Source organism: Danio rerio, chromosome 2, assembly GCF_049306965.1.
Source record: "Danio rerio strain Tuebingen ecotype United States chromosome 2, GRCz12tu, whole genome shotgun sequence".
Classification (NCBI taxonomy): domain Eukaryota; kingdom Metazoa; phylum Chordata; class Actinopteri; order Cypriniformes; family Danionidae; genus Danio; species Danio rerio.
The window spans coordinates 10,046,838-10,062,897 of NC_133177.1; the positions used below are offsets into that span (position 1 = coordinate 10,046,838).

At 38.1% G+C, this 16,060-nt stretch overlaps 1 protein-coding gene across 1 annotated transcript in view; it reads right to left on the reverse strand.

The window, feature by feature from the left end:
* Positions 1-4,184: 4,184 nt before the first annotated feature.
* dvl3a (dishevelled segment polarity protein 3a) overlaps positions 4,185-16,060 on the reverse strand; it is a 42,076-nt gene continuing 30,200 nt past the window's right edge. The window contains exons 11-15 of the mRNA NM_131757.2: positions 14,775-14,924; positions 9,584-9,715; positions 8,851-9,018; positions 7,024-7,209; positions 4,185-5,123 (exon numbers count right to left, since the gene is read on the reverse strand). Coding sequence (NP_571832.2) covers positions 4,795-5,123; positions 7,024-7,209; positions 8,851-9,018; positions 9,584-9,715; positions 14,775-14,924 — 965 coding nt within the window. The 3' untranslated portion in view covers positions 4,185-4,794. The remainder of the gene's footprint in view (positions 5,124-7,023; positions 7,210-8,850; positions 9,019-9,583; positions 9,716-14,774; positions 14,925-16,060) is intronic.

The window sequence follows — 16,060 nt, forward strand, 5'->3', positions numbered from 1 at the left end:
TGGTATCGCTGACGAGTCTGGGCGGGACCGAGAGCCGCGCGAATGGCGCGAGCGATTGTTTACAAGTGTGGAGTCCTGTGAAGGAGCTCCGGATGGAAAGTTTTGTTTTGTGTTTACCTCATAGTTAAAGTTGTTGCACGTCCGCCGGTTCCTGCCTCAAAATGAGCGAGTTTGAGCCACTTGTACATCCCGGAAGCGTTCAGGAAAAGCAAAAAAGCAGTGAAGAAACTCGACACAGAGGAACATTTACACCTCACTGCCAACTAGCGTTTCGGAAGTGTTTATGCAGACCAACAGAGACAGCGCGCAGAAGTATAAATGCACAGCCACGCGCGTTGCATGCGCCGTGGGTTACGCCGGTCACCTGACGCAGAAGTATAAATCAGGCTTTAGTGTCCCCCACTAGAGGAACAGGCCTCGAGCCAACGCACGCCTCCCACCAGTGCCTATATACAGCCATATTGCACCCATATCACACTACTCGTGTGATGTTGCATTTATACAACAGTTCGACGGCATAATATTGTGTATAAAAAAATAAAATAAAATACGGAGAGTCTAAAAAACTTTTTGTATGAGGAACTACTTTCTTCCGCCATTCATTCACATCTGCATCTGACAGACAGAACAGCAGAAACAGTTACTAATTTAACAACGTCACTTTAGAGCAATTTGAATGATTCTCTAGCATAATGTCTAAAGTGATGACAAAACAGGTGATTTTTGCTCACATCTTAAGGCTGAACGCCATGAAATGCCATCAATCTACAGAGATTTCCCAGTATTTCTCTGTTGCAATGGGGATTTCACAATAACTAACCCCGAAAAAGCCAGACCAAAACAAACACCACTAGTTTATGTGGCATAAATACAGCGCTACAAAATACAAAAGACAGAGATCAACTCAGAATGTCACTTACCTGATTCATAGTGATTTATTCAGCTGTAGTTTGAAACTTGTGCTGAGGAGCTGCAGTTTTTCTCTCTCCAAGCACTTATTATGCTGTCTGTCTTCACTTTGTGGTGGTACGTCAACAATCACTTTCACTTGGTCTACTTAAGGCTGATTTATAAGTCTGCATCAAGCGGACGCGTATGCTCCGGCGCAGCCTACGTGTGGTTCCATAGCCCTCGCTGACATGCACCTATCACAAAGTGTGATTACACGTTGCAACGACGCATAGCACAAACTGTGATTGGTCGGCTTGGTAGCACTGACGAGTGTGGGCGAAGGTGAAAGCAGAGCGAGCCAGATGCTGCGAGAGTTTACAAGTGTGGAGTCATGTGAAGGCGCTCTAGATGGAAACTGTTGTTTTGTGTTTACCTTATGATTAAAGTAGTTGCAATGCCTATCTCAAAATGAGCGAGTTTAGGCCACTTGTACATTACGGTAGTGCTCAGAAATAAACAAAGCACCAGTGAAAAACTCTACACAGAGGAACCTAACCTACTGCCAGCTAGCATTTTAGAAGTGTTATTGCAGAGCAACAGAAACAACGCGCACAGAAGTATAAATGCAGGGCTACGCTCAAGGCATGCGCCTTGAGCCACCCGATCACTCGACGCAGAAATATAAACCAGACTTTAGACAGGTTGATGGCAGCCAATGCACTAAAACCGTTGCTCACTAGCCTTTTAAATAAACTGCATAGTTGTAATATAAACAACTCAATTCTCGAATAAAAAAGCCTCAAAAGTACATTATGTTGTCCAACAGCAGCGATATTTGTCAAACTGTAGTGTCCTCTGGTTGTTGCTGTATGTGGGCGGAGTAACACACAAGGGTGAAGGGGCGGTATGGTATGCTGTTATTTGAAGAATAAAGCATGGCTATCAGCCAATCAGATTCAAGAGCCAGATAGAAATGTTAGATGTTTATATCTTATTATTATATAAGATTAATTATTTTACTTTATAAAGGCTTGTCAGTACAAAAAAAGCTTTTATCTTCTATACAAGTTATCTGTTAATTTATTACTTGGGTATTTTAATGGAGATCATTAAAACTCAATCAGTACTTAATCAAGATTTGACAACTTTTAAAACGTTACATTTCAGGGCTCCTGTTAACAAACTTTCATTTCATCATATGGGTTAAAGATATGATTATTTTCCTCTTCTGCTTATGTACAAAAAACTAGACAGACACAATCAGGTATCCTGCAAGCGTGAAATGATCTAATTCAGACAGTTGCAGCCAGGACTCTGACCAGATCCAGGAAATCAGAGCACATCATGCCTATCCTCCTCAGGTCTTTACACTGGCTCCCAGTTACATTCAGAATAGATTTTAAAGTATTACTACTATTCAAAACATTACAGATATGCTCACTAAATACAAACCTAACAGATCACCCAGACCTTTAGGATCAAATAAACTAGAAATTCCAAGAGTTCAGTCAAAGCAGGGTGAATCTGACTTCAGCTATTGCACCCCCTGCTGCTGGAATCAGCTTCCGGAAACGATCAGATGTGCTCCAACATAAGGCACATTCAAATCAAGACTGAAAACACATCTGTTTAGCTGCGCCTTTACTGAATGAGCACTGTGCTACATCCGACAGATCGAACCATTATGTTTTTCTTTTCTTTTCTTTTTTCATTCTTTTATAACCTGCTTTAACACATTTTAATCTGTTTTTAATGATTTTAAATTATTTAATCATTTTTATTTTCTTGTGTCTTTAATTATGGTTTATGTAAAGCACTTTGAATTACCTTTGTGTATGAAATATATAAATAAACTTGCCTTACCTAAATCAAAGATATACAAAATCCTTCACGCTTCACAGTAATTTAACCATGGGAACCAACATTTAAAAATAAAACCAAGGATGTAAACATTTGCACATTTAAAATAAATAAAAATAAAAATAAATAAACACTTTTTAAGAAATGCCTCATGCTCGTTTTTTTTTGTTTTGATGCTTCTAGACCAATCAGGTTTGCACTTTTGTTTACGTGCACAGAGCTAATGAAGTTACAGTAAACAGCACTTGAAGGTGCCTTAAGCACAAAACTGTCTGAACGCACACTGAAGAAGATGGCCAGAGGCGATATGAACGCGGAGCTGCTTATTGCTCTGGTGAATAATAATCATTTCTTTATTAGTAGAGCTGGAGCTGCTGCTTGAACCAGCTGCTTGTTCAAATTGACAGTTACTTTAACAACAAGCGTGTCAAACTTTCTGTCGTCTTGATGAATTTTAATTTCCCAATTAAAACGATTGACAAAAACGATTTCGATAAACAATTTTTTGATTATTGAAGGCTTTTTTGTTTACTGATGGTCTGCAAATGGCTCCCGAACATACTGTGCTTTACACAAATAAGTTTAAATTTGCTTGTGAACCTGAATTTGATGTAGCAGAAGTACAGCTTTATGTGTTACATGGTTTTAAGGATGAGGTCCTGCCCTCTTGATGTCAGTCTATGTTGTTTTCCTTCCGTATTAAATTGCAATAAGCTATTTAATTATTTTCATATCCCATTCAAGAGGTAACTCACCATACCATCCTAATGCTGCACAATTCATGCTTAAATCGACTCAAGTCAAGAAGAGTAAAGCTGCGGTCACACTACACTTTTCTCCCCATAGAATTCCATTTATAAGCAAGTGAATGCGTCAGAGCGGAAACGCAAGCTCTTGTAGTTTCGCAGTTCGCTGCTGTGCAAAGTTCAAGCTTGGTGAACTCTGACCTGTGAAATCGCATCACTTGTCTGCGTGAGACCAATCGAGGATCAAAACATGACCTCTCTGAAAAGAAATTTAAAATATTGACCAATCGCTCGCTTTCTTTACTGTCTAATCCTCTTGTTTAATCCCGCCCCTTTTCACAGCGCCGTAGGAAAGAATTTCACAAGCTCAAACTCTAGAGTGACTGCGGCATAACTCTGTTGTGAAGAGTTACTGCAGAAATTAAATATATCTGAAATAGTCATTTAATGCACTTGATACTACTTTTAAGGTCGTTCAAATCTGTTTCAGACACTAGCATTAAATACAAAAGATGTCCTTGAAAAACTCTGACACTCGAAAAGACCTCAAGAAGAGTATTAGCCGAAGAACAACAGAAACAGATGCAGACAGAGACACAAAACCCAGAAACATCTGGAATCCAGATGAAGAGGAGAGCCTTCACATTCCACAAGCTGAAGCCATAAAAGCACGCACAGACACAAGTGTACTCCAAGCATGTCACAATAAAACTATATTTATAAATTAAAAAAAGAACTCTCCTTAACATGGTACTTCAAAACAATTCTCCCAATACAATATTGCTGACAAACACTGAAAAATATATTCTCAGTAAAATCGATTCGCATGAACAACGACATATCCGACATTTACCGAGAGTACAAATGTTAAAAGAGGGCAAAAAAAAGTTAATAAGCACTCAAATTTCTCTTTATAGTTTGACGTTTATGTCCACGGTTGGACTACATTCACCATGAATCCTTACACCATGTAGCGCTGCAGCTAAATCCCATTGAATTATTGCTATTTCTCTCAAAAATCCCCCCTTTTTTTCATCTGTCAGAGGAAATATTCCTATTTGAATTTCTCCGCGAGGTGATTTCGCGTTCAACGTTGTTTTGTTATTGTAAGTGACGTTTGCTTATGCTTTAGTAGACTAATTTCTAAGGCCTAAGTAATGTCGGGGCTCACAAGCTACTGATTTTTTAGATCAGCACTAAACCTAATTCTAATCGGTTGCTCTAGTTGGCCACGTTTCTTTCTTTTTTTTCTCGTCCATAAGGCAAAGAATAGTTTGGGCACTTCTGCTGGGTAAAGTCACATGATGTCGACGAAGAACTCCCCGTTGGCTGTGTTGCAGGAGCGGCGAGAGCCAGTGAGTTCAGGGGGAATGTGGGCAAGATGTCGGCCGGATGGTGACCCCGGGCCACCTCGTGCAGACCCCTGCTTCAGGCTGTAGCTGTGAGACCGAGAGCTCCGCACGCTGCCCTCGCTGGGGGGCACGCCCGAGCGTTCGCTGGGTGCTCGGTCTCGGCGGAAGTCAAACTCGTGAGCGTCACCCATTTCGCTTCCGCCTCCTAACCTGAAGTCTCCGGCTGCGGTTTTGCCCTCAGTCCTGCTCCAGCTGCAGTTTGAACCGCTGCTCCCTGCGTACAAACAAAGTCAATGCAAGTTACATCAAGCACAACTCTTTTATTATTTATTAAAAACCTAAGAATTAGTGATGGTGAAATCCAGTGAACTCAATTGCAAAAAGGTTCATTACTCGAAGCTCAATGAGGACCTCTGCTGGTGAAAGTGTTGCAAAAATTGCCAAATGTTACAACTGACCGACTCATGTAGTAATACAATAATAATATTAACAAATGACTTTATAAGTAAAAAAAACTACAGTAATTGGGTACGTTACATTACAGCACCGATGAATGAAATCCAAGATTTTCAAAAGCATTTATGTTTATCGTATTTCAACAAACCAGCGATTCCTGCATGGGAGGCGAATGCTTTAATGTCTCATCCACACTAGCAGCGACTTTGTAGCTGTCTGACGCTCTGGGTGGCGACCTGCTGCAAACGCACATCTGTGTAGGTATATACAGCACGAATAAAATCGGCCCCTGAAAGAGCTGGGAGAGGATCATGTGAGCTCTACTGGTGCTCCTCTCCGCTTGTTAAGTGGTGACGTGTTGGTGACGTATGTAATACTGTTTCCGGGTCCAAGCCGCCACTCATTTGAGTTGAGAAATCATTTGTTTATGATCACTTTTTATTCATATCACACATTAAAGTCAATTTTATATACAAAATAAGTCATAGTGTACACAACAATCTCTTGGTTAGCTGCATCACAAATACCAAAATTTTTAACAATTTATAAATAAATGAATCACTTTCTGGCCATTGGATATTAGGCATGGACATATATATTGCGATCGTGATTTTCGAAAGTATTAAATCGCTTTGTAAACGTTTATTATTACTATTTCACGAGTCTCCCCCATTCAGTTGAATAGAGGACTTCGCGTGACGTCACACTTAACAAGTGGATTGGCTGTTGCTCAAGTAAGTCGCTTTTCATTTCAGTTGAAGGATTCTCAACTTTGTTGCGTCGCTCGACGCGCCCACCTGGTCGCTAACGGTTGCTGTCGCTTGCGTAGACGGAGGTCACCACGGGCACTTGTCGATTTGCCACTGCAAGTTGCTCATAGTGTGAATGAGGCTTAAGGAATGAGACTATGGGAGTGAGGCTTTTAAAACTATTTACCTTTTAAATAGTTGCTGGCGGAAAAAGAGTTAAGGGCTAGCTATTATAACCTTCCTAGGCTACTGGCACAGACGGAAAAGATTTTTACCCTATAAATTTCTTCTTCTTTTTTTTAAAATAATGTGTCAAAACAAGCTAACTCTTGTTGTACACATAAACTTTCTTTTTTTTTTAATTGACCAGTTTAACATTGTTACTGTTAAAAGTATTTTTATTACGGAGAAAATTACATTCGGCATGAATAATTAATAATATATATTTGTTTGTCCAAATGTTGGTCTGATTTAAGACCATATTTCAAACAATTTAAGACTTGTTAAGTCCTAAAATATTTTAAACTTAAGACTCAAGACGCACATTATTATGACAGACACGGAGAGTGGTAGCACCTAAAATGATGTAATTGCACCCAGACAAATTCCAAAAATCCAAGTAGTTAGGCTGCAGCCTGGGGACCTCCAAGTGGGATGGGTGACCTTCAAGTGGGAGGGACTTACAACACAAGTAGGTTGGGTTAAGGTGGAGCAGATATTAATAAAACACAGAAGGTTTCTGTGAGGTTGGGCTTAGGTTTGGTGTAGATGTAGACATTCATAAAGCACAATATTGGAGTCATGTACAAGACGTTAAATAAATAAAAACTTAAGGTTTGTACAGCCCACTTGAAGCTGGATGGCCCACCCACTTAGAGCTCAAGTCCCACCCATTTGGAGCTGGCTCTGACCTTCGTTTATACTCTTCTCCAAAAATCTCAGTCATCAAAAGTATTGTTGATCCCTTACCTTCACTTTGCTGACTGCCTGCGCTGCCTCCTCCAGCTTCCTCCAGGTGTGAATGGGCTGCTGGGTACTGGTACGGGAACGCTGCGGGCCAGGGAGCTTCAGCAGGGTGAAGCAAAGGAGCAAGAGTGTCCTGATCAGATGCTCCACTTGACCCGTCGTGGTCTTGCAGAGAGAGATGGGCCATGTCTGCAACAAAATGAAGAATGAAAACACTTTAATATGGGCTTCTCTGAAACGGTGAATACTTCACTTTAATTTTATTTATGCTAGATTATTATTTTATTTAACAAACCAAGACAATCAAACAGCAATTTGTGTTTTGAAGCGCATCACCTCAAATGTTATTCGTTATTCTTGTTTATAGATAACTGACCAACAAAAGATGCATTAAAATAAAAAAATAAAAAATGTCACAGCAAACGAAATTAGTTTTCAAGAAAAATATACAAATTTTATTTTTGTTTGTGCCTCTCCACTACTCAACTATAAGGGTGGATAATTTGTTTTGCTCTGAGGAAATAAGGATTAAATTAATGCTTCACTGTGATTGTACCACAAATCTCATTAATATATTTGCAATTTTTTTAATATGCCATAATTATAAAGATTATGTCTTGAGCATCTGATTTTTCCTTGCTGCTGCTTATATTTTTTCATTTTCTCTCTCACTCGCGGCAAGTTCAGATGAGGGAGTGTTTAATAAGAAACCCATGGCAGAAAAAAATACATTTAGATTTCAAAGATAACATTTTAAGATTTAAAAGAAAATCTTAAGTTTGATCCTACCCATGTTGTAATGAATGCCCTTAAATAAAGTTAGTAGTTGTCTGCAAGCATCAGTGTTTATTGAGATTGAAATATTGTTATAGTTACACTTATGACTGCTTTGGGAAATAACGCTCGTCGTAGACATCACAGAATGACTGATCGTCAAGGAATGTGCGTCTGGCATTTGTTACTCACGACAAGTGAAAATTATAAAAAAAAAAAAAAAAGCATAATCTAACATAATGACCAACATAACCGACAATAAAAATAAAGTGATCTGACCGTGGCTTTACACACAGGGCTCAACAATAAGGACTGCCCGATAGCCCGGGGCCAGCGTGTGAGATGCTCGGGACAGTAGATAGGATTGTTACTAGCCCGATCGGGCCACTGATGCCCTGTCACTAAAGTTTAATTTGCCTGTGACTATTTGTCAATTGCATGCAAAAACAGTCAGAATCGAGAAACCGTTTGTGTTTTTAAGTCTTCAATGCTACCTTCTCGATTCCTCTTATTGGATGTTGTGAGCACGTTATTTTTTTTGTAACAACCAGTACAGCGAAGAGACAGCAACATGGCGGCAACATCAAGTGATGATGCTAAAGAAAAACATTTGTTTTTAACTTCTTGGAAGCAAACATTTATGAGGGTACGCCACGACTAAAAAATTAAGTGATGTTTTGTACAGTTTGCAGGTCAGCCATCTTTTGTTTTGCAATAAAATACCTGCACATTTTGCTACTTTTGTTTGCAAAACACTTTGAATTTTGCTCATTACACATTTATTAACATTTTTTAAATAATTAAATTTTAGATTTACAAACATTTTGACACATTTCTTTTTTAAATTTGTGGCTAAGGAATAACTATTAACTTTTTTTTGGGAGGGCCAGTGAAAATATTGGCAGGGCAAGTAAAAATCTGAACCACTGGTCCGATCGGGCCAGTTGAAAAAATCCTTAGCGTTAAACCCTGACACAGAAGACATATTAGGAATCACACAAATGCGAGTAAATGACAGAGTGACAGAGAATCTCATAGGAGGCTAAAAGTACGTACTGCCAGAAAGATCTCCAAAGATGTAGTAGCACTGCTCTGAGAAGGTGATTTTGTTGACCGTGTGGCGGATGAAGCCAGCCTTCAACAGGTTGCTGGCATACTTTCGTGCTTCACGGCGATCTGTGAACCCCTCCACATGATGAAAAAGCCAGTCCACCACATCCGAACCTGCAAACCAACACATGCACCAATTATAATGTGCAGGGACTCAATGAAACAGCTTGCATTTATTTTAAGGCTGAAACTAAACAAAAGTAGAAGCAATTTGTTTAATAATTGGGACACATCTGAGATTAAACTAAAAGAAGTGCATTATTTGTGCTTACTGTTAGGTTAATTGCTTTACACATTGCAAAGAACAAGTATTTTATGGAATGTTGCAGTTTACTATTAATGATTAAACTTAATTTGATATCGGAATACAAGAAAAAATAAGGGTATATCATTTATATTGGTAAAATGTTTAGGTTGTTGGGGTCATCTACAACCCAATTAAACAATTAGTAAACAAATACATTGAGGAAATTTTTAAACATTCAATTCTTTGTGGAAAAAAAAGTACATCATTTCACTTTTGCTAAGCCATTTCACTCAAATTAGTTGCTCAGAAGAGCTTAATAGACCAAAATGTCTGTTTTGTGCTGATTTTAAAAATAAATACAACTTAACTACTGATTTCTATATTTTTTTTCATTTAAAAATAATTGAAAGGCACTATAAAATGTGTCTTGACCTATGAAAGCATTGGCTATAGTGATCTTCAGCCACATTCGGTCTCGAACTTCCAATCCCGAGTCTGGACAGGCCATTGCTTTTGCAACTGTTGCCATGTCGCTGTGGACGGACAGGTGGTAGTCATCAAATCCTGCGAGAGGGACAACACACGGTTTACAAAACAGCACAAAAGCATCTGCCTGGTGGCAAGAAACCAGGACCTCCCACAACCAACATTGCTATACAGTTGCTAAGAAGTTTGTTTCTTTTTAATGACATAATAGTATCACTTGGAATAGTCAATAGAACATTTATAAAGATCATAAAATTATACATTTTACAACAAAACAAAAATTAAAATAATAATTTGGCATAGCTGCCAGCGATTTCTGTTTAGCTTTTAGTACGGTCCTAGGTTTTTTGAGCAGTTGATTATATGGTTAATCAAAGGCCATTGTTTAATCTCTGCAAAATCCTTTCATTATTTGCCTAAAAGAAAAACACTTTTAAAATATCAAATTATAAAAATATCTACAACCCCAAATCAGAAAAAGTTAGGACAGTATGGAAAACACAATTAATTAAAAAGTATTGATTTCAAAATTTACTTTGACTTGCATTTCATTGCAGACAACAAAATTTGATGTTTTGTCTGGTCAGCTTTATTTCATTTATAGATATACACCTTTTCTTGTCATTCAGACGTGCAATACACTCCAAAAAACGTCAGGGCAGAAGCAGTTTGCGGCTCTTAGGCCGTACTCACACTAGGTACAGTTGCCTCGAACAGGGCCAAAGCACGCTTGTCCCCCCTCCCGTCTCCCCCGACGGGCCGCGCTCACACCATATCGGGCCTCGGCACGCTTACGTCATCACTGCTGCTCTGTTTAGTGAGAAGCGCTCTCTATGGCAAGCCTTTTTAGCATTTAAATCTTTGTTCTGACTTCATAAATATATTTAGAGATATCTCTAATTATATTTTGACTAGTCATAATTATAATTCCACTACTCAGAATGACAATTAGAGATATCTGCAATTACAATTGTAGTACGAAATCAGATTGGAGATATCTGCAAATATATTATGACTGGTCGTATTCCTCCATTGACTTCCATTGAAAAATATTTGCAGATATCTCTAAATGAGTTTTGATTAGTCACAATTGTAATTAGAGATATCTCCAAACGAATTTTGACTAGTAACAATTGTAATTAGAGATATCTCTAACTGAGTTTTTACTAGTCATAATACATTTGGAGATGTCTTTAAAGGGTCACGAAACACCAAAACACATTTTTTGAGCTGTTGACAGTCGTATATGTGTCCCACACTGCTAAAAACACTATTAGGACACCTATATTTCACTAAAAAGTGTAAATTGGTTGTTTTTGCGTTATTTCAAGCAAATTTGTACTTCCTGTCTGAAACTAATTTTTGAAGCTGCGTCACGGCCATGACATAATAGCGTGTATTCCAGCGTGCAGACTGGGCGTCTGTGCCAGAGTGTGTCTTATTACGTCTTACAGCCTGCTGCATTAATGCATGAGTAAGGCTTGGTTCTAACCAATCAGCGCGCTCTATTGTGCAACTTCATTAATATTCATTAGTGTCACCGTCTTTACACCACATAGACGCCACGTTGTGTTGGCAAAACAAGCGTGAAGTGTTGCTTTTATAGTTTGCTGCCATTAAGTTTCGTTTTCATTTTCTCTCTGTGAGAGCTCAGCTGGATCACGTGTGAATTAACAGTGTACGCGACGCTCGACAACAATAATTTACGCGTCTAAGGGGGATTATTGTTTACCTGAGAGCTGTTCTCATCTGCAAACGCTGAAATCCGGATTCCGGATGTAGTCTTCTCTTCATAAAGACGCGGCTCTAGTTGCTGGTGATTGTCCTGTCTCTACAGATTTGGTAAGTGAGCGACCAGTGCTCTTTGTATATTCAGTTTGTTCGTATCGAATTAAGTTAACTATTGCACTGGGTGTAAACATGTTAGCACCGCATTTTGTGACCGGAATAACACACGCGGCTTTCAGACGCTACCTGCCGTGTGCATCTAAGTTTCCGGGAAATGCTGAGTTTTTTTTTCTGTCATTCGCCGTGCGGTATCAAACATTGCATGACAAATACATGCTTAGAGCAGTTCCTCGAATCAAATATCTCGTTTGTCGCGAGGGACATGAATGAATTCCCTGAATGAAAGAGCCAAACTGCAGTTAAAGTCCACCATTTAATAATTTATTAATGTCAAATAATGTTAATTTATTGATGTCAAATAATTCGACTACAGATGTCCATGTAGGTTAAACACCATCACTTTCTCATGTGTGTGTATTTTGACTGAAACTCGCGCGTGCCCAAATAGACACTCCCACACTCTCCCACTTTAGTTCCTCCGACACTCCCCCCTAAACAGAGCTGGACACCCCCACTTTTCTGACTTTTTCCAAAGTAGAGGTGTGAAAACACCCTGCTGAAACGAGGGGGTTTTATGGCCCTTTAATTCGTCATTTTTAGAGATATTTACAAATATATTTGAAGATATCTCTAATTAATTTACTAATAGTCGAATTACAGTTGTAGATATCTTGAATTGGATTTTTGACTAGTCAAAATTCATTTGGAGATATCTCTAATTACAATTGTGACTAGTCAAAACTTATTTAGAGATATCTGCAAATATTTTTCAATGGAAGTCAATGGAGGAATATGACTAGTCAGTCATAATATATTTGCAGATATCTCCAATCTGACAAGTCAAATTATAATTAGATATCTCTAAATATATTTATGCATAGTCAGAACAAGGTTTAAATGCTAAAACGGCTTGCCATACGCTCTCACCCAGTAGCACAGTGGAGATTTCTCTAGTTATATCGTTTCAGTCATTTGTTATGCAGTGACATGCAGTCAAATATTTCGCCAAACAGTCCTTAGGGATGCGGTGACACACAGTCAGATATTTCACCGGACAGATCTGCCACTTTTCGCGCTCATAAACAATCATAAAGCTCTCATGCTGAAGGAATGAGGAGGTCTGCTGAAGCCGCGCAGCTGTCGGGCTGTGAGGAGTTCTCGTCTTTAATAAACTACGGCAGTTTGCGATCACTGAACAGTAAGAATGATTAATAAATCTATATGAAACAACCCCTGAAAAGTCACGTATCGCTTTCAGTTTCGGGCTTTGGCGCGTTTTGCACTCACACACAAGCGTACCGCGCCAAAGACCAAGTGATCCGCGCTCAGGCACACCTCTTCCAACCGGGCCAGGGCCGGCCAAGTGAACCGTGCTTGAGCCCGATTCAGCGCACTTACACTTCTTAAACGATCCGGGAAACAGGCCTGGACACAGTACGGATGGCATAGTTTGAGTAGGCCCTTAATCAGGTAAATTGGTCAAATAATGATGTCTTTTGAAACAGGTGATGTCAACAGGTGATTGTAACTATGATTCGGTACAAAAGCAGCGTCCAAAAAAGGTCTAGTCCTTTAGGAGCAAAGATGGGCAGAGGATCGCCTGTTTGCCAACGAATACCTAAGAAAATAATTGAAATGTTTAAAAACAATGTTGCTCAAAGAAAGATAGGAAGATATTTGGATATTTCACCTTCAACAGTGCATAGCAGAAGTAAGAGATTCAAGGAATCTGGAGGAATTTCAGTGTGTAAAGGACAATGATGCAAGCCTAAGCTGAACAACTGTGATCTCAAAATCAGTTTTCATTGACCTCTGAAAAGACTTAAAAGTTGGAGCTGTTCTTAAGGAGAGTGGAAGATCCTTCCAGAGTGTTGGAGCTGCTCACCACAATCATCACATGGGCTCGGGACTACTTTGGCAAACCTTTGTACCACAATACGCAGTTAAAACTGTACTGTGCCAAAAGGAAGCCATATGTTAACAGAGTCCAGAAGTGATGTTTCTTTGGGCTTAGAGGCATCTGGGATGGACCATCACGCAGTGTAAATGTGTACTGTGGTCTGATAAATCAGTATTTTGGGGATTTTTAGAGAAGTGGATGCCGTGTGCTTTGGATCAAAGAAAAGGATCATCCAGACTGTTACCAGCAAGTCCAAAAGCCAGGGAGTGTCATGGAATGGGGTTGTGTCAGTGCCCTTGGCAAAGTAACTTGCATTTCTGCGATGGCACCATTAATGTCTAAAAGTACAGAGATTTTAGAGCACAACATGCTGCCTTTTTTACCAGGGACGCCTAAGCAAATTTCAACAAGACAATGCAAAACCCCCTTCTGCACACATTACAAACTCCTGGTTGCAGAGGAAGAGGATCCAAGTACTTGACTGGCCTTTCTATGGTCCTGACCCGTCTCCAACAGAGAATGTGTGGTGCATTTTGAAGCACAAAATGCGACATGAAGACTATGTACTGTTGCCCACCTTAAGGCTTGTTTGGAGGGAAAAAGTTACACCTGAAACACTTCATCACTTGGTGTCTTCTTTTCTATTTGTGTTTTCATACTGTCCCAAGTTTTTCGGATGTGGTGTTGTATAATATTAAATTACCTGATTGTTCCCTGAGAACTGAGCAGACAAAAAGAAAAATCTATCTTTCAATCATATGTTGTCAGGTCACATCTGTTTTAAGAACTCCAAAGCAAAGCTGGCCTGAAGGTTCAATTGAATTGCCTTTTTTAATTCAAGAGGCACATTAAGTCTTATTGATTAAATTAAACATTAATACAACTGATTATTGCATTAAATAAATATTTTACATCAATCTAATATTTTAAATACATGAAAAAATATTATTAACAGAGGCCCAAAAACAACAATAACAAAAGCTCGCAACCTAATTAGCAATATTTCAATTTGGTCAAGTAAAATTGGTGGAAAGTAAAATTTAAAATTACTTAAATATATATATATATATATATATATATATATATATATATATATATATATATATATATATATATATATATATATATATATATATATATATATATATATATATCATTAATAAATAAAAATCACTGACATTCCATGACCTAGACAAAAGAAATATCCATATATTTGCACACATACATATATATTTAAATACAAGTAAATTTATATTTTGTTATTCACTAGGTGGAATGATTAGACCACTCGCACAAAAAACAGAACACGTCTTTGCTCAACACACATGATTTTAGACAATAATGACGTCATATGTTATTGAACTATTGTGAAGAGAGCAGAAGTCTTACTCTCGGTCTCGGGGATGGAGCTGGAAATGGAGGAGCTGGTGGAGGTGACTGTGCTCATGGATGGACTCATGCCGTAGGGAGGATAGACACCCGTCATGGCTGCTGTATGGGACACCCAGGCTGCAGGGTCAATAGGCCGGATGGGTTCACCTTGGAGAGAAGGCAACCAGAACTTAAAGCTGAGCAGAACAGGCGAGTTTACACAATTTTTACGAAATTACTTTATTTATTTATTTATATATATATATATATATATATATAGCACTGCTACTTGTGTGATATTGCTCATATATATAGGGATTTTTCACAGTATTTCCATTTTTTCATCTGGATAAAGTCTTATTTGTTTTATTTTGGCTAGATTAAAAAACTGTTTTTATTTATTATTTAATATTTTTAGCCTCTTAAGCAAGATTTTTTTGATTGTCTACAAAACCATCGTTATACAATAATCTGCCCAATTACCTTAACTTGACTAACTAACCTAGTTAAGTCTTATAATGTCACTAAGTTGAATACTAGTATCTTGAAAAACATCTAGTCAAAAATTATGTACTGTCATCATGGCAAAGACAAAAGAAATCAGTTATTAGAAAGGTGTAATTAAAACTATTATGTTTAGAAATGTGTTGAAAAAAAAATCTGTTAAGCAGAAATTGGGGAAAAATATACAGGGGGCTGATATTTTAGGAAGGTTAATAATTCTGACTTCAACTGTATATTAAACAAAAATTTGTATCTGTAACATTTATTATTTTGGCATGAAAATACATTAAAATTGTTCATGTTTGTAATGATAATGGATTTATTTTCATTAGTTATTATTACTTAAATGGTCTTTGTTACATGACTTTGTAACATGGTCTTGGTTTGTTTAATATATACCACTTGATTTTCTGAAACTGTTATCATACCATGAAAATTTCAGATGGTTAAAACATGGCAAGAGTCACATAATCCTATCATTCTAATATGCTGCACTACTCACATTTATTGCAATCTGGCAAAGTATCTTGGTAAACGCAACACCTTTTTTACAGGGTATCCCCAGGTTCCTCCAAATGAAATTCAGGCTTAAGATCTTTTTAATACTATTTTAAATGAAATTCAATGCCAACTTCGTATCCACTCCGACAGAAGTATCAGGGGAAAATGTAAAATCTGTATAAATTTTGAACCCTAGAAAATAATTATATACAAGTAATTACTTGAATTAAATAAAACATTTGATTTAAATTGTCAGGTTTAATTAATACATACGCAACAGCGTAACACACGTTTGATTT